Source organism: Pristis pectinata, chromosome 19, assembly GCF_009764475.1.
Source record: "Pristis pectinata isolate sPriPec2 chromosome 19, sPriPec2.1.pri, whole genome shotgun sequence".
Taxonomy (NCBI): domain Eukaryota; kingdom Metazoa; phylum Chordata; class Chondrichthyes; order Rhinopristiformes; family Pristidae; genus Pristis; species Pristis pectinata.
Window position 1 is genome coordinate 20721137 of NC_067423.1, and position 19753 is coordinate 20740889.

At 39.4% G+C, this 19753-nt stretch overlaps 1 protein-coding gene across 2 annotated transcripts in view; it reads right to left on the reverse strand.

Moving 5' to 3' along the window:
- Nucleotides 1–19753, reverse strand: part of lrrc17 (leucine rich repeat containing 17) — a 33026-nt gene that overhangs the window by 4562 nt on the left and 8711 nt on the right. For both annotated transcript variants that reach the window (XM_052034049.1, XM_052034050.1), the window contains exon 2: nt 13518–14396. In XM_052034049.1, the coding sequence (XP_051890009.1) occupies nt 13518–14259 (742 nt within the window). In that variant the 5' untranslated portion in view covers nt 14260–14396. The remainder of the gene's footprint in view (nt 1–13517; nt 14397–19753) is intronic.

Here is a 19753-nt window from a genome sequence, read left to right on the forward strand (position 1 = left end):
TGAATAAATAACCCTCTGTATTCCCGGGCCACACATCCTTGGATATGAATTTGGGAAGTGACATTCTGGTCTATGTTACATATCCAGGTTTCTCAGTGTTAGTGTGTCAAGCATGCAGAGGAACTGGAAGGAAAACCACAGACCCAGCATAACTTACAGCAAGTGCCCAATTTTCCTTTATGACTGTGTGATCTAATTTCAATTAAAAATCACAAAATCATGGTACTGCATGATTCAGTTTCTAGGCGGTTGATTTTTAGATGAGGGAGAATCAACTCTGCATTCTAATGGATGTAAAAGAAGAAGAAAAGTATTTGAGGAAAGCAGGGAAGTATCTTGGTAGCCTGGCAAAGGTCTAAGCCTTTACCAAAGTCACCATTTATCCCAGTGCTCTTTATTGACTTTGCTGTACACAAATTAGCTGCTGCATTTTCCTAAGTTATGATAGTGACTTCATTTCAAATTTAAGTAATTGGCTGTTGACTAATTTGAGATGCCTCGATGTCATGGAGGTTGGTGAGTAAATGCAGGTTCATTTGTTTTGTATAAAAATCAACTATTTCTAAGAACTTTTTTCTACACGTGCCCCTTTTGGTTTCCTTTGCTGGTATAAGATACAAGCAAATTTTGTTTGTTTGGAGTACCATTCTATATTTGCAGACTTCGTACATTGTGTTATGCTTAAAGTGAGTAGTGCTGCTCGTGGGTTGTCACAACTACTTTACAGTAAATAACTCAAGACCAATAATTAAATATTGTATTTTATGGAGTAGTTTGTCTTGATAATAAGGCTGATGAAGCTTTGCTAATTTCTACTGTTCAAAAACATTGACTCACCTTTGAAGTTCCAAACCAATTAACCACCAACTCACTTGTTAAGAATCTTTCCTGGCTTACTTTTAAATTTTACTAACCTACATTCTTACCATTGATTCAGTATCCTAATTTGTTTCTTCATCTCTGGTGATGTTACTATTAGTAAACATTTTATTGTCCTTTATTCCATTTAATGAGAATGAAACACAGCAAGAAGAAAGAAAAAGTTGGAATTCTACAGCATCAGTAGGTTCTGTAAAAAAAAAATATATAAAAGGTGGCAGTGACTTTTAGCAGAGATTCATAGCTATCATACATTCTGTGATCAAAATAGTTTTAAAATCAAAAACTGGATATTGTTATGAAAGGCTTAGCTAATCCTTGCAGGGGCACTGCTTGTAGACCATATCACATAAGAAATGGGAGCAGGAGTTAGGCTATTCAGTTCTGAGAAACTATTCTGCCTTTCGTTGGAGTCATAGAATCATATAGCATAGAAACAGGACCTTCAGCCCAACTCATCCATATTGACCAAGATGTCTATCTCACCTAGTCCAATTTGCCTATATTTGGTCCATATCCCTCTAGGCCTTTTCTATCCATGTACCTGTCCAAATGTCTTTTAAACATTGTAATTGTGCCCGCCTCTACAGCTTCCCCTGGCAGCTCGTTCCATATAGCAACCACTCTTTGTGTGAAAACTTTACCCCTCAGGTCCCTTTTAAATCTTTCCCTTCTCACCTTAAATTGTGCCCTCTAGTTTTAGACTCCCCTATCCTGGAAAAAAGACTGTGACCATCCATCTTTTCTATGCCCCTCATGATTTTATGTACCTCTGTAAGGTCATCTCATAACCTCCTATGCTCCACGGTGAGTATTTCCAGCCTACCCAGTCTCTCCAGTCAAGCCTTCCAGTCTCAATAACATCCTTGTGAATCTTTTCTGCACCTTTTCCAGCCTAATGATATCCTTCCTATAGTTGGGTGACCAGAACTGCACACAATACTCCAAGTGTGGTCTCACCAATGACTTGTACAGTTGTGACATGATGTCCCAACTCCTATACTCAATGCCCTACTGATGAAGGCAAGTGTGCCAAAAGCCTTCTTCACCACCCTGTCTACCTATGTTGCCACTTTCAGGAAACTGTGCACCTACACCCCTGGGTCTCTCTGTTTTACAACACTGTCCAGGGCCCTACCATTTACTGTGTAAGTCCTGCCCTAGTTTAACTGGCTAAAACACAATACCTCGCACTTGTGTGATTTAAATTGCATCTGCCATTCCTTGGCCCACTTTCCCATTTCATCTAGATCCTGTTGTATACTTAGATAAACTTCTTCACTGTAAACTACACCACCAGTTTTGGTGTCATTTGTAAACTTACGAACCATGTTAACAACATTCTTGTCTAAATTGTTAATATAGATGACAAACAACAGTGGGCTCAGCAACTCCCTATGGCACACCACTGGTCACAGGCCTCTAGTCTGAAAAACAACCCTCCTCTACCACCCTCTGACTCCTTCCACCAAGCCAATTTTGTATCCAATTGGATCCAGTTCACCCTGGATCCTATGTGACCTAACCTTCCAGTCTCGCCTACCATGCGGGACCTTATCAAAGGCCTTGCTAAAGTTCATGCAGACAACACAGTGCAGACTGGATGACTGTTTTGAGGAGCTCCTATGCTCAGTCCGCAATGGCCACCCCAAGCTCCCAGTTGCATGCCATTTCAATTCCCCTTCCCATTTCTACACTGACCTGTCCATACTCGGTCTTCTCCACTGTCAGGGTGAAGCACAATGCAAACTAGAGGAACAACATCTTGTATTCTGCCTGGATAGTCTACAACCCAGTGCCATGGATATTGAGTTTTCCTGTTTTAGGTAAACATTTCTCTCTGGTGGGATCTTTCCCCCTTACCCCACTCTCTCTGTCTCCTTCCAGACCTTCCATTTTTGTCCCTTTTCCTTTAAATACCCCCCCGCCCCACATCACCCTTCTTCATCCCCCTTCCCTTCCTAGTCCCATCCACCCTCTACACATACAGTTCACCCACAGGCTTCCCTCCCCCCAACCCCTCCTGTCCCCTCTCTGGTTCTGCTTCCATCTGCCATTCACCTCTCTCATAATGGTTCCCATTCTCACCTCCAGTACTTATCAGAGTTCAGCACTGGTCGCCCTTTGTGTTCCTGCTTATCGCCCTCCAGCAGTTGTCTCCAACCTTCACAATCAACTCCTCAACCCCCACCCCCCCCACCCTCCACCATGCTCCATCTGCCTCTTTGTTTTCCTCTTTTTAGCCTCCATCTCTCATACACCTGCCACTGTCTCCCAACTCCCCTCCCCTACCTAGTGCAAATTGCCTATCATCTTACACCCCTCCTCAGTCCACCTTAGACTTCTGTCTCACCACTCCCCTTCTCCTCTTTACACTGGCCATCTTGCCTCTCCATTTAGTCCTGATGCAGGGTTTCAATCTGAAACACTGACAATTCCTTTCTACCCACAGAAGCTGCTTGACCCACGGAGTTCCTCCACAGGTTGTTTGTTGCACCATGCAGACAACGTCTGCCACCCTGCCCTCATCAGTCTTCTTCCTTACTGCTTCAAAAACCTCAATCAAATTCGTGCGACATGATTTCCCCCCACACACGAAGCCATGCTAACTATTCCTAATCAGTCCTTGCCTTTCCAAATGCTGGTAGATCCTATCTCTCAGAATCCCCTCCAGTAACTTTCCCACCACTGATGTTGGACTCACTGGCCTATAGCTCCTGGGCTTATCCTTGCAGCCTTTCTTAAATAAAGGCATGACATTAGCCACCCTCCAGTCTTCTGGTATCTCACCCATGGCTAAAGATGATGCAAATATCTCTGCCAGGGCCCTTCAATTTCTTCCCTAGCTTCCCACAATGTCCTAGGATACACTTGATCAGGCCCTGTGAATTTATTCACCTTAATATGCTTTAAGACTGCCAGCACTTCCTCTTTTGTAATGTGGATATGTTCCAATATATAACTATTCATTTTCCTTAATTCCTTTGCCTCTATGACCCTCTCCATGGTAAATTCAGATGTTAAATATTCATTTAACACGTCACCCATTTCCTTGGCTCCACACACAGATTACTCCACTGATCCTTAAGAGGACCTATTCTCTCCTTAGTTAACCTTTTGCTCTTAAAATACTTATAGAATCTCGTTGGATTCTCCTTTACCTTATCTGCGAAAGCTATCTCCTTTAGATACTGGATCATGCCCGCTTTCCTGTGTTAACACCATATTCCTTGATTCCTTTCATTTGCAAAAATCCATCAAACTTTCTTGAGTATATTCAATGACTGAGTATACAGAGCGCTTTTTAATAGAAAATTCCAAAGATTCACAATCTCTAGAGAAGAAATTATCCTCGTGGCAGTCCTTAAGGTCAACTCTTTAGACTGACATTATGTAGCTTCGTTCTAGACTTTCCAGTAAGAGAAAAGAGCATATACAATTAAAAGAGTATTCCCTTTGTTGGAATATATAAGCTATCCATAAGCTATCCCAACAGATAATAAACTAAGGAAAATCTATTTGAATATTTTTAACTAGATGTAGCCTTTTCAAATTATTGTAACTTCTTCTAATGACATGCACTGAATTATGAACATTCTATATATGTCAAATTTTGCTTGGCTTCAAGTGCAAACTCTGTAAAAAAAAAAAGATTATTTACAATACCTTTGTTCAGTAACATAAGTTTTTCTTATTCTCTTGTAATAATAGGCATGCTGGCAAGATCAGCATTTAATGCCCATTCCTAGTCGCCTTTGTGAATATGGCAATGAGCCAACCAGCTTCTTGAACTGCTACATGTTGTGAAGGTACTCCCTTAGTCTCTCGATAAGGAGTTCTAGTATTCTAACCTAACGATACAGGAATGCCAATATATTCACAACATGTATGAGTTAAAGAACAACTTTCAGCTGGTGCTGCTCCCATAATCCAGCTGCATTAATGCTTTTAGGTGAGAGAGGTTAAGTGTTTAAAAAGTACTGGCAAAGAAACCTTGATAAGTTATTGCAGCATTTTTTTGTAGATCCCAACAGCCATGAAGTGCCAGTGATGGATGGAATGAATGTGCACAGTAGATGGAATACCATTCAGACAGGTTGCTTTGACCTGGGAGTGCATATTTTCTTGCACATTGTTGGAGTTGCAGTCATTCTGGCAAGTCAGAATGTTGCTGACTTGTAGCCTGAATTTAAACTAAGCATCACTCAACAGTAACTAAATGTGTTTGACAGCATTGTTAATGACACAGTTATATTTCACAATTAAACATTACAAACTTGAAATTCAAGAAAAGAAGGATTTGTGGTAAGAAGGTGAAACTCATTAGCAGTGTCCTACCTACAGGAACCTTTTATTGAATACGGTGTACAAAAATTCAGCCTTACAATTAGTATGTCTCATGGTGACATACTAATGTCTATTAATCCATTAATGGTAATCCATCACCATTAATCACTAATAGTGATGAATAAGCCCGTCTCTTTAGCTGCACAATTCTGCTTAGTCTAAAGATTCCTCTGTGGTAACAAGCTCATTGGCCATCTCCATCATTGTGGTTGTGCGGTATTTCTACAGTCACCAATTATTTACAAATGGACTTGTATCAAAATAAATAAAATAATCTATTGGCAAAGAAATGTAAATATTGGCAATGCTCAATTTAATCTCCTAATGACTTGTAAATTGAAATTATAGACAATTATGTAGGTATATGACAAATTGGTATTAACTAGTTGTATTGTCATTTGTGGTCCTGTTAGTTTTAAACATTCCTAAATTGTATTTTCCATTGATTGTCCAACCTGTGTTGCAAAGCAAAATATTGCTACTGTTGGAATGTGGAACAAAAACAGAAAATATTAGAATTACTAAGCAGAAAAAAGAAAAACGTTGATGTTTCAGGTCAGTGATCTCTCATTAGGACTACATTTCTGGTTTTGATGAAATAGTCATTGACCTGAAATGTTAATTGTGTTTCTCTCCACAGTTTTCTCACCTGTTGAGCATATTCTGTTTTTATCCTAGCTATTAAAGCAAATCTCTTCATTAAGGAAAATTGTCTTTATGCGAATCAGTGAACAGTTTTGCTGCTGGAGCAAAATATAGAATGAATGAAGGAAAGGGATCATTGGAGGGGATAATGGAATGAATTAGAAGGTTGACAGAAGGGTTATACTTCCTCTGCCTGGGAAGCCCAGACAAAGTGGCATAAATTTTAACATTTAGGCTATTCAGGGATGACGTCAGAAGACATTTCTTCACACGAAGGGTGGTAGAAATCTGAGATGGACAATAATTAAAAACTTATGTAGTATGATTGATAGTTTTATTAGTTTATGGTTTTAAGCATTATGGAACCAGGACAGGTTAATGGGATCAAGATACTGGTCAGCCAGAATGCTGAAGCAGGTGATATGATTTGCTCAGATATTCCTGTTCCTATACTTGTTAGATAATTCAAGTTCCGTTCCTTCTCAGCTGGCTGTCAGCATTTCAAGTTTTATTTGTTGCAAAATGAAAAGAAGTTTTTGCATTATTATTATTATTCTGCAGCAAAATGTATCATTTATTGGTAAAATTGTGTACTCTTTCACACCTGGACAATTACGTACAAGCCTGGTCTTCCTACCTAAGGAAGAATATACCTAAGAAAGAGGAAGTACAGTAAAGGTTTACCAAATTGATACATGGGATACGTGATTTGTACTATCAGACTGGAGCTGTCTTCTCGAGTTTAGAAGAATGAAAGCTAATTTCATTGAAACATACAAAATTCTTACCTAGCTTGATGTGGGAATGATATTTCCCCTGTTTGGCGTGTCTAGAACCAGAAGTCACAGACACCAAATAATATGTTCAGGACTGAGATGAGAAGAAATTTCTTCAAGCAGAGGATAGTGAATCTTTGGAATTCTCTACTCAAGAAAGTTTTGAGGGATGTGTATATTCAAAACAGAAATCGACAGATTTTTGTATATTAAAGGTATCAAGGGTTATGGGGATAGTGCAGGAAAATGACACTGGGTAGAAAAATCAGCTATGATCTTATTAAAGGCAAAGTAGGCACAAGGGATCAAATGCAATCTGCTGCTTCTATTTCTTATGCTTTTCAATTAAACTTTATACTTTAGTTGACTGAGTTAAAAATTATGCTCAGACATTTTCTAGGAACAGAGATAGCAAAGCAAAAGATTTGGCTGAAAGTTGTGCCAAAAAGCCCAAATAAAGTTGAAATTAATGCTCAGAGTCACACTTAATACAGATGAAATAGGTTGTGGTTGTAGGTCTGTCACCTCAGGCAGTATCCAAGGCCCAAGCATTATCAGTTCCTTTATCAATGACTTTCATTGTAAGGCTAGAAGTAGGGTTGTGCATGAATGATTGCACAGTGTTTGGTTCCACTGATAATTCCTCAAACATTGATACAGTTCATGCTCACGTGTAGATAACGTAAATGGCAAATAAGAGATTCAATGCTAGATGATAACCATATCTAACAATCTCACCACTACTGCTTGATACTCAGTGGAATTACTATGGTTGACTCTTCACCATCAACATTCTAAGCATCATCAATGAACTGAAATTCAACTGGACCAGCTATATATTGTGGCTCCAAGGTTAGGTGAGAGATTGAGTATTCCACAGAAAATGGCACATTTTCTTTCAACAATGCTCATGAAGCTTGATAACATCCAGGACAAAAACATGTCCTCTCAATCTTCATTCTATAAGATGACAAAACAGTAAGTCACCAAGGCTTTTTTTGACAATATCTCCCTTGTCTTTGACTTCAATGATCTCCCACCATGACTTGTCAGAAGTGAAGACGTTTGTCTATGATTGCACAATGATTGTCATTGCTCGGCACTTATATGGCTCAAATATTACTTGCCATTTAGCAGCCCTGCTGGAATGTTATGTGCTGGCAAGGACGACTTCATTATCTGAGCAGTTGGGAATGGAATTGACATGGTGCAATCATAAGTGAACATCAGTTAATAAAAACAGAAATGCTGGAAACACTCAGCAGGTTAGGCAGCATCCGTGGAAAGAGAAGCAGAATTAATGTTTCAGGCTGGAGATCCTTTGTCAGAACTGCAAAAGAGATATAAAAGGTAACTTTAAAGTTGCAAAGAAGGTGGCAGGAGGGATGGATAGATAGGAAAAAGGGAATATCTGTGATGTTTAATAAAAATGTTCTTGAGCCCTTGCAAAAACGTGTTCATCACCTCCAGTGTGGAGGTCATGGTCTGACTTCATACGACCTCCTGTGAAACCATGGAGTTGGACCTGCCCACACTCCTAGTCATCTCTTGCATTTGGCTTAGAAGGCCTAACAATGTGCATATAATCTTCTGCATTCACAATGGCTTTGTTATGAAAGCATCCTGATCTTCATCTGCATCATCTGGGCCAGTGTAGATGTGTGGACTACCTGCCTAAACACCCTTAACTGTCCCCCAATCCCCTGCTCCAGAGAGCCTTTACACCAGATTCCCTATGCCTCATTCTTGACCACAGCTGGTGTCTCTTTCCTTAACACATATCCCTGTAATCTAGTTTGTGCATCCCCTATGTGTCAGTCTCTGAGGTGGTGTTGTGGAATCTCAGGTGTAATGATGCCATGTGCTCATCATCATCATCATCCCTCCACTCTTTCCTCCTACTTTTCCATATCCTTGAGCTCTTCCAGCTCAGTGTCCTGATGTGGTGAGGGAGAAAACAGGGAGCCTTCTCACACACCCTGCAGAGGCAAAACAGAATGAAATTACAAAAATATTATAGGGATGCATAAAACACTTCTATGCAGCAGCATACATGGTCATTATGATGTATACTGTATTATTGATCTATGCACAGTGAATATATTAATCAGAATGAAACCTTGTTAATGAACATACCCGGGACATTTAGTCAATGCTCTGCTCATGAAATGGTTTGCATCTCAGTGATTCTTCTGCCCATGAGGAGGAGGTGAGATGCTGCATTCATGAGGAACACCTTTCCTGGCTGGCTGGCCTTCCTCTTATTCTGCACTGTTTAGCCTAAATGAAGGAGATGAAGGATGCTGAATGACCTTTTCAATACCTCACATTTGGAGGCATGACAACTTGTGCGGGGTTGAAGGGATCAAATATCAGTGCTAGAGTGAAGGTGGGATTGGAGCTGTGGGATGAGTAACAATTTGTGTGAGTCTGTGTCTCTGGATATATGTTTGTGTCAGAGAGCAGTATTTTAAGTAGTCTGCAACACATCTTGACATATCCTGTGAGATTATGAAATTTCTTGTAGCATTGTTCCAATGTGCAGGTAATTTCACTTCTGGAGAAGACAAGTCTATTCCTTCCTAGCTTCTCTTGTAGTGGCCCCTGTACCTTTAACATACAGGACCAACTTCCTGGCATATATCTCATTGATGAGGACTTCATTGTCTCTTTCTGTAAATCTGGGTGATTTTTCCCTACCCCTAGCATCTTCTTTTTCCTCCATGGCAGCCATTGTATGTGCTGTTGTTTTCTGGCTGCTATGGGGAGTGTGCCTTTGTTGATTGCTGTATAGCAAAGTGTCGACAGTTGCATTGAATTTAAGCTAGTCCTTTCAGAAATCATGCAGGTCATGCTTTGGCGCTTCATTCTGGCACTGTTGGCACACTTGTTTTTAACCGATTTCTGATGTGTTGAGGAGGTCCAGAATCAACAATAGAATTGCACACAACAGTGTTTTAATGCACCAGAAAAGGTAGAGTCTATTTCCCAGCATATAATTCTCCAAAACTTCAGGAAACCCACTATCTGGTCAAATCACTGTGCTTTGACTCCTCACTGCTTGCTTCTCAAGAGGGAAATGCATTCCTCACTCTTGAGAAAAGATCCTCTGATGTTGCCTTGTGAAGAAAATTAATATATGTGGCATATATCACAGTCATTGCCTGAATGATATAAGGCTACATTGCCTGGGAAGATTGTGATCACCTCCAGAGTCAAAACTCCATGGATGGAGATCTATTTGTAGCAGATGATAGATCTTATTGCAAAAGTAAAATCTTGCAGATGCTGAAAATCTTAAATGAAAACTGAAAAAGCTGGAAATACTTAGAGGGCCAGGCTGTATCTGTGGAGAGAGAAATAAAGTTAACATTTTAAGTCAATAACCTTTCATTAGAACAGGGAATAGATTCAGACCAAGAAGTTTTAAGATTCAGAAAAAGGTGAGGAGGAAATTAATGGAAGGAAAATAAGGAAACATCTGTGAAAAGTATGTTGCGGGCGAGGCTGGCAGTAGATGTTGAACAGGGCGCTCATGTTAAAATGTTGTTCAGGTCTAAAATCTATCATCAATCCAAGTCTTGAGTGTCAGTGAGGCCTCTGTTGGAACCAGATCTTTTAAAAACTGACTCCAATTTCATTGATGTTGGCATTAAGAGCAACATTGGGCATTGAAATGACCTTGCCGTTTGTCTCAAATCCTCCAAAATGGTCCTCAATACAAGTAAGATGAGTAACTAACATCCTTTGATGTCCGAGTCATGCAGGATTGTGTATTAAGTGCTAACCTCTACAAAGCTTCCATCACCCATCAGATTTATCATAGTACTTGTATAATTGCTTAAGGGTTTCAGTTGTTTGTTCCTTTAGTGACCTAGTTGAATTATCAATCTAATTTTGAATTTTGGGAGAAGACAAATTCCCAGTCACTAACTTTCTATTGGTTATGCAAAAGTAAAGAGCAGGATGATGTATAAATTAATTACAGACTGATTGATTTTCTGAAATCCTATGCGGTAGCCTGGAAAAACCCAGGGGTAAATTCACTTCGGCTCAGTGAACTTGGCCGCAACAAGATTATTGGATCTTTATGCTGCGATCCATAAAAACCTGTAAATCTCTTGTCCTAAGCCTAAACTCTGGATATTTCCACTATTTTTCTCCCTCTGTATGTTCCTCCCATTTGTATCCACTTTTCTTCCACTCCCAGGGACAATGCAAAAAAGGAATAGTAAAGGACAGTAACTGCAGTAATAACTCTGCTGTTGTCATTTCTTTAAATTCTATTACCATAACCTTCTGCCTTGCCTATCACCCATTTTGTCATTCCTGCCTCATTCCTTCTCTTCTGTTCTTTCCTCCACCCTCCCCTTGCCTTTGCTATTCTTAAAAACTCCAATTTTTGCTGTTCCTGGTAAGGAATAGATTACCTAAAATGTAAATTCCTTCTCTCTCTCCATGGATGCTACCTGACATGTTGAGTCAATGTACCACCTACAATATTTTATTTTGTTAATAAAGAGTCAAAGATATTAGTTGTTTATTTTCCAAGCAAAAATTTTCACAACATAAGATTATTTGTAGCCAACCTACTTAAGTGTATAGGTGAATTTTTCTTGAGATATACCATGTGTACCTGGCAGTTTCAACTTTTTGCATATTGTTCCTAGTCAGACATTTTTTATTAAAAATCTAGTACAAGCAATAATAAATGCATTTTTATCACACACCTATTAAAATAACATTTATTGTTAAAAAGCTAGGAAGTTTTTTTTGACAGATTTTGGATTTTGCCTTCAAAAAAGTTGTTGTTAGTGTTACCAGTGAAAAGGTTTAGCATCCAAGTGCATGGAACTCTGTAAAGATGTGCTGCTTATATGATGAGTACTTACTAAATGTCAGAAGAGCTTGTCATTTCAAATGTAGCTGAACCTTGGTGACTTCTAGCAGTCTGCCATACAATGAAATAAAATTATATTTTGTTTTTTGCTTTTGGAACTTTGCTAATCTATATATTCTTTTTCTTTCAGAACTCATCAAAAAACAAATGTTATTAAATGAAGAACCACAATATAAAGCCTTATAATTTAAGATTGAATCTCAATTTTGCAAAATAATTTTGCTCCTACTAAAATTTATTTTAATAAATCTGGAATATAATGCTTTGAGATTTTAATTATTGGAGTCATAGAGTCATACACCACTGAAACAGGCCCTTTGGCCCAACTGGTCCATGCTGACGAAGATTCGCATCTAAGCTAGTCCCACTTCCTCGTGTTTTGCCCATATCCCTGTAAACCTTTCCAATTCATGTACCTATCCAAGTATATTTTTAATGTTTATAATATATCTGCTTCAACCACTTCCTCTGGCAGCTCATTTCCATATATTGACAACCCTCTGGGTGAAAAAGTTGCCTCTCAGGTTCTTATTAAATTTCTTCCCTCTCATCTTAAATCTATGCTCTTTAGTTCTTGATTCTCCAACCTTGGGAAAAAGACTCTGCATATTGACCCTATCTATGCCCCTCATGATTTTATACACCTCTATAAGATCATGTCTCATTCTCCTACGTTGCAATGAATAAAGTCCAAAGCTGCTCAACCTCTCTCCATAACTCAATTCCTCGAGTCCTAGCAACATCCTTGCAAATCTCCTCTGCACTATTTCCACCTTAATGGCATATTTCCTATAGCAGGGTGACCAAAACTCAACCAAAATATTCCAAATGTGGCCTCACCAACGTCTTGTACAACTGTAACCCAACTTCTTATGTCCTGACTGGTGAAGGCCAGTGTTCCAAAAGCCTTCTTCACCACTCTCTCTACCTGCAACAGCTCTTTCAGGAAACCATGTACTTGTACTCCTAGGTCCCTCTATTCTACAACAATCCCCAGGGCCCTACCGTTCATTGTAAAAGTCTTACCCTCATTTGTCTTCCGAAAAATGCAACACCTCGCATATATCGAATTAAACTCCATTTGCCATTCCTTGGCCCACTTACCCAGCTGATCAAGATCCCTCTGTAAATCCTGATAACTATCTATTTTACTGTCATCTGCAGCTGTAATTATTGTTCGGGATGAAAAAAAAGTTGTGTTCTGTCTCCATGAATTCTCTCAATTCCAACTTTCTTTCCCTCTCCTTCTCATTTCCTCTGCATGATTTTGCATTAATTAAATACCCTACCTTGTACAAACTTCCATAGGTTCTGTGTGCCTCAGTAAGTACTCTTTAATCAGATTAGTTAAGGATATATACAGTTGTTTACTCTGTTCACCATGGACCTAGCTGCCCTTCAGAAGGCAGAGTACAGTTCAGATTTTCTAATCAGTGCCAATTCCAGTGCTATAAAAACTATATAGTTAAGTGCAATCCTCATTTGTCCACATAATTTGGATTGATGTTGTGTATGAAGTTTGCAAAAAGATCTTGACTTAAATAATTTAATTAGAAAATATGCCTTTTTAGTTTAACATCATAATCTTTACAGATGGCTATTTGAATTTGTTTGCATAATTTTCATTAAACTGTAGAAAAACAATTTAGAAACAAAAAAAATAGTAATTTCATTGTAGAGCTGATCAAGTAAAAAACGTGACTAAATTACAAGGCTTTATTGTGTGGTTATTCACTTTATAAACTTGCTGTTGATAGATAACTTTTGGATGAATTCATAAAACAAAAGAGCAAACATAGTTTTGGGACAGTTCCAAAAGTCTAAGGTAAATAATAGCTCTATATGTCATTATGGTTCGACTGATGGAAGGCAGCAAGGACTTGCATTGCATTGTAAATCTATTACTGACTGATAAATGAAGGGCTGACAGTTCAAAGTAAAACTATTTATAATTTGGAAATCATACTAACCTTTATTTTGACAGTCTATTCTTGACTTTGGAAAAAGGTAAATGTTGCATTCGGTGGAATCAGGAAGAGTCTGTATTGGTGCAGGGAGCAGATCTTCAGAACAGAGTAAGCTCACATTGATAGTCTTCAGCTTATAACCAGCTAATCCTTTTGGAGTTTTACATTTGGCCAGGCTGCCTAGATTTCGTTGGCCAGGTATCTGTAGCTTCCTAACCATTTGCTCTAGTTCACAGTTGCAATCCCAGGGGTTGCCATAGATACGCAGGTATTCTAGTTTAGGGATAGGAATAAAAATGTCCTCCGGGATAAATCGTAATTCGTTGTGTTGTAGCAATAGCGTTTCTAGTTCATCCAAGCCCTCAAAAGCATCTGCTTCGATATTTGTTATGGCATTCCGTTGCAAGTCAAGGCTCTTCAAATTTTTTAATGTCGAAAACGTAAAGTTCTTTAAACTTTCGATCTTATTTCCTGCTAACTGTAAATGGATAACATCCTCTGGCAAATTACGAGGCACTGTAATGAGTTGCTTATCTTGACAAGTCAAAAGTTTCTCATTCTCATACAGACTTTCACTACATATGGTTCTGAGGAACTGAGAAAATCTTTTGACATGATTGGAGCTCTCTCTGAGGCAATTCTCACCACAGTTCCTCAGTCTGTTTCTGTAGCTGCCATTTCTTCTTTTCCTGAACTCAGCTGCTCTACAAAGAAGTAGCAACATTATAATCCTAACCACTTGCATCCTGACATCCAGATGGTCCCTGTAACCAAGTGATGACTTGATAATACAGAGGAATCCTATGAAGTTTGAGAGCCAAGATAGCCTTAAGTGATTTTGATTTTGGACTGATTTAAACACGTTATTCCATGCAAGGCAGTCTGTAAAAGGAGAAGAAGTACATGGGTTACAAGAGATGTTATATAGAAGAGCACTGAAGTTCAAAATGCTTCAGATTACAGATTACATAACATATGAAGTGATTATATTTTAACAAAGAGAAAAATGGGTGAAATTTATTTTGTGCTGTAGTTTAAAATGAGTGGTAATATATCAACAGCCATATTGGTACCCCCTTTTCTAGACCAGGCAACTATAGCCTAGATTTGAAAGAGATGTATATGTGATCGGGCTGGGACTGATGGTGGGAGGCACAAAGGTGACCTAGAATGAGTGAAGGGTTGGAAGTGGGAGTAGGAAAAAACTTAAGGGGACCTACCTATAGGAGAATCCACATGTCAGACTCCATGTTCACAGACTTAGTTAAGCTGATCCTTTTCAAGTTGCACAGAAGCAATCCTCATCTGGTCTTGTGAGGTCCTGTCTCTGCACAAGTACTTGCACTATTTACATGCCATGCATATGCCAATGCATTTGTAAACGTGACATCAAAACATGTGTTGAGCACTGTTTGGCACCACTCACATGTTTAAATGCTTCCATGCACAAGCACTACATGAGCATGGAGGACGCAGAACCAAATTGGTGTTCTACAAGACTGTGCAGGAAGTAGCAGTCAGATTTCTTTACATTAAATTCCATCATTTTTCACACAAAATTGTTGTGCTACATAAAAGCAGTTCTAAGCTATTTGATATCCGTGCAATGTACAATAAGTTTATCTGGGTATGTCACCATTAGTCATCATAAATAACGTAAATTCACTTATTTTTTTAAAATTGTTTTCACAAAGATTTGCTGGAGAAGCTGGTGGAGGTGAGCTGAATCACTAATGACTATCATTAGCCTGCAATAGGCCCACATCCCTCCACATCTGTCCTGTCTAGATAACTATCCAAATGTCTTTTAAATGTTGTAATTGTATCTGCCTCTACCACATCCTCTGACAGCTCATTCTAGGTAACCACCACCCTCTGTGTGAAACATATACCACTCAAATCTCTAACTTTCTCCCCTCTCATCTTAAACCTAGGTCCTCTAGTTCTAGACACCCTTGTGCTGGGAAAAAGACTTGATTATCTATCCTATCTATGCCCCTCAATATTTTATAAGGTCACCCCTCAGCCATGTTGCAATGAGAATAAACCCAGCCTATCCAATCTGTCCTTATAACTATAAGCCCTCCATTCCAGGCAACATCCTGGTGAATCTTTTCTCTACACTCCCTACCGCTACCACATCCTTCCTGTAGTGTGGCAACCAGAACTCCAAATGCAGTCTGACCAATTTTTTGTACAGCTGTAACTTGAAATCCTACCATGCTCTTGAATGCAGGAATACCAAATGCCTTTTTCACTACCCTATTCACTTGTGTCGCTGCCTTCAGCAAGCTATGGACTTGCACCTCAAGGTCCCTATCTATATCAATGTTCCTAAGGTCCCTACCATTTACTCTATATGTCCTACCAGAATTTGACTTCCCCAAGTACATTACCTCACCTCACAAAGTTGTAGGAAGTCTTACACTGCAATGATTACAAACAGAGAATTTTGCCATCATTACAGCCACAGAAAAACAGCTGTTTTGTTAAGCTGCATTTACTCCGAGTAAATCTCTGCTCAAAGCAGCATAATTTCAGGAACATATGAGTACCTTTATAAGTATATGCAGAGACCTAATATCATTTCAAATAAATTTCAGGAATGCTAGAGCACTGGAACCAAAAACTGCATTGGTCTTATTTCTGTGCTGTCCAGGCATGGAAAAGAGACCATTGCAAAAAGGCCCATATTTCCTCTTTTCCAATGGTATACTAATTGAAGAATACATTACATTCCAGAAGCTGGAGGGTAAAATTATAAATTGCAAATGAGTAAAACTTTTAATAAACACAGCCCTGCTTTTTTTAAATCTAAATTATTGGTAGGAATTTGCAAGGGACTGGCATCATTGTAAGGGTGCAGAACTGTCTTATGATGTAAATTTTACTAACAAGGCCAGCATTTAATACCTATCCCTGATTTTTCTCAAGAAAGTGGTAATGAAGTACCATATTGAAGCATTGTAGTCCTTGTAGAATCATAGAACTGTTACTGTGCAGGAAACCATTTGGCTCATTGTCTATCCTGCTCATGGTACAGCAATCCCATCATTCTCCCTCACCACTCTTTCCCAATAGCCTGCAAATTATTCTCTCTCACTTGCCTATCAAATTCTGTTTCGAAGGCAATGATTGATTCTGTTTCCACCACCCCTGCAATGAATTCCAGATCATAACCACAGAGTATAAAAAGGTTATCCTCACATCCCCCTTATATAATTTGCCCAGAATTTTAAATCCATTGTCCTGGTACTTAACTACATGCTAATAGGAAAATCTTCCCTCTATTTACTCCATCTAAACTACTCTTGTATATCTTTGTCAAATCTACTCTTTACTTCATGGAGAACAATCCCAGCTTTTCTGGTCTAATCCTATAGATGAAGTCTATCGTCCTAGTTAATCTTTTTTGCACCCTCCCGTAGAATCTTTACATTGTAAACCCTCTTACAAACCCTATGGACTTGCTATTTTCTCTCCTTATTTTCTCTGCTGATGTGTTTCACTTCACATTTCTCTGCCCTGAATTTCATTTGCCACTCATCCAATCAGCTAACCTGTGTGTCTTCTTTAATTTTTTTATATTGAAAGTTCTCCTACATTGCTATTAGGAACAGTATGGAACTTGCAGTTATGCATCCACCTGTTGCCCATGTTCTTTTTGGTAGAAGAGCTAGAGATTTTGGCAAATACAATTGAGGAAACCATATTGCATTGCTGCAATGCTTTTTGTAGCTGCAGTGTACTGATAATCAAGGGAGTTAATATTCAGGTTGGTGGATGGGGTGCCTGTCAACAGGGTTGCTTTATCCCGGATGTTGCTGTCTCCTGAGTTTTATGGAAACTATATCCAAACAAAAAATAAAATCACATTCCTGACTTGTGCCTTGCAGATGATGGGAAGGCTTTAAGCACTCAAGAGGTGAAGAATAATACTGCAGAATGCCCAGCCTCCAAATTGCTCTTCTAGCTATAGTATTTGTGTAGCTGGTCCAGTTAAGTTCCAGGTCAATGGTAACTACAAGCCTTCTCCAGGATGTTGTTGGTGGGAATTTGTTAACAGCAATACCATTGAATATGATGGGGAGGTCTCTTGTGGGAAATGATGATTGCATGGCATTCGTGTAATGAGGATATTGCTTGCCACTTAGCAGCCCATGGCTGAATGTTGTCCAGCTCCTACTCCATGTGTGCACAAACATTATCTGAGGGGTTCTGGAAGGAATGAAATAGCTTCGGATGATTTCTCACTGCCATGAAGAATGCCTGCAAAAATGTCAGAGATAAGAGAGTTGGGTCAAAGAAGCACAAGCACAAGCATCTTTCCTTATGCTAAATATAACTTCAGCCAATGTAGAGTTTTCTCCTCAATTGCCATTGACTTCAGTTCTATTGGGGTTCTTGATGCCACAGTTAGTTAAATGAATTCTCAATGTCAAGTACGGTCAAATTTACTTCCTCGCTGAAATTTAGCTCTTTTGCTTATGTTTTGATCAAGGCTGCAAAGAATTCTGAAGCCTACTGTCCTGATTGAATCGAAACTAAGAATCAGTGAGCAGTATGTGTAGTTTGATCAATGACATCTTCCATCACTTTGCGGCTTACCCACAGGGCACTGGTGTAGTGGTCTTTGGCTGGATTGGCCATATATTGTGCTTTGTGGACAGATCAACTTAGAAATTCAATCACAGAGCATTTTTTGTCTTAAATCCTACTAGCCTTTCATCTCACCCCTACCAAAGGCCTGACTCTTGTCAGATCTGAACCACACCATTCACTGATATCATGACCCCCAGCCATGATTACTGGAACCACCCCAATATCTGGAACTTGCCCCTGACTGTGGGTTGCAGGCTCCTGGCTCTTCACACTACACTACCCATTGATCATCAGATTCCAATTTATCTGCCCGCTCCCTCCACTTCACTTGCAAGCCCCAACTCACTGATTTCCCCCATTCCCCATTTCTCACCTACGTAACATCCCCCACCTCGTTCTGACTTCTATCCCATACAACAAATCTATTTGGGTATATGCAGCAAGGCAAGGGAATGTGTAATAAATGACAAAACCTTCAGTGGTGTGGAGAAACAAATTAACTTTGGAGAGTGCATCCACTGGGCCTTACAGAGTTAATTACAATGCCAAGCTCTTTCCACCATTTGTTTCAAAAATACATTCAGAATTAGCATCAGAAAAGAGATATCCAACAAAGTTACTGTGAGATTTCCATTTCCCACAACAGCCATGCAGCAAGTCGATGGTTCTTAATTTATTTGCCATCATGGATCACACTTGTAGCTCTCATATTGTTATAGCTGCTGCATCCACACAGTTTACTTTCTTAATGTTATCTGATAGTAATGCAATACAAATTAATATTCTACTTTTTGGGGGAAAGAAATTGTGACAGGGTGATGGAATGTAGCAGAACAGCTCAATAAGGTAGTTAAAAAGATTTTCTTTATTAGCTGAGACATAGAATTAGCACAGGGAAGTTATGTAAAACTGTACAACACCAGTTAGATATGCTTGAGTACTGTATAGAGTTCTGTCACCACATTACAGGTCCTCCCCAGGTTACGGCAGGGTTCCATTCCTGAGAACTGTTCATAACTTGAATAGTTTGCAAGTCAGAAATGCGGCTGCAAACCAAGTTCCCACAGAGCGGAGGATGCTTGCAGCCCTGCAGTGGCCAGCGAATTCATCTCACTGTACTCTCAAGTGCTTGTTTGTATGTACAGGTTGTGTAATAGTTGGGCATTCATAAACTGGGGAGGACCTGTATACGCAGAAGATGCACTGGAGATGTACAAAAATTTTGCCAGGATTGGAAAATTGCAGCTTTAAAGAAAATCGGATAAGCTAAGATTAGTCATACATCACATATATCAGGCTGCTGTTTATCGAATACAGCTCAGCATTCAACACCATCATCCCCTTAGTACTAATAACAAGCTTCAAAACCTGGGCCTCTGTACCTCCCTCTACAACTGGAACATCAACTTCCTCATTAGGAGACCACAGTCAGTGCAGATTGGTAATAACATCTCCTCCTCACTGACAATCAACACAGGCGCACCTCAAGGATGCATGCTTAGCCCATTGCTCTACTCTCTCTACACTCATGACTGTGTGGCTAGGCACAGCTCAAACACCATCTATAAATTCGCCGATGAGACCACTGTTGTTGGTAGAATCTCAGAGGGCAACGAGGAGGCGTACAGGAGCGAGAT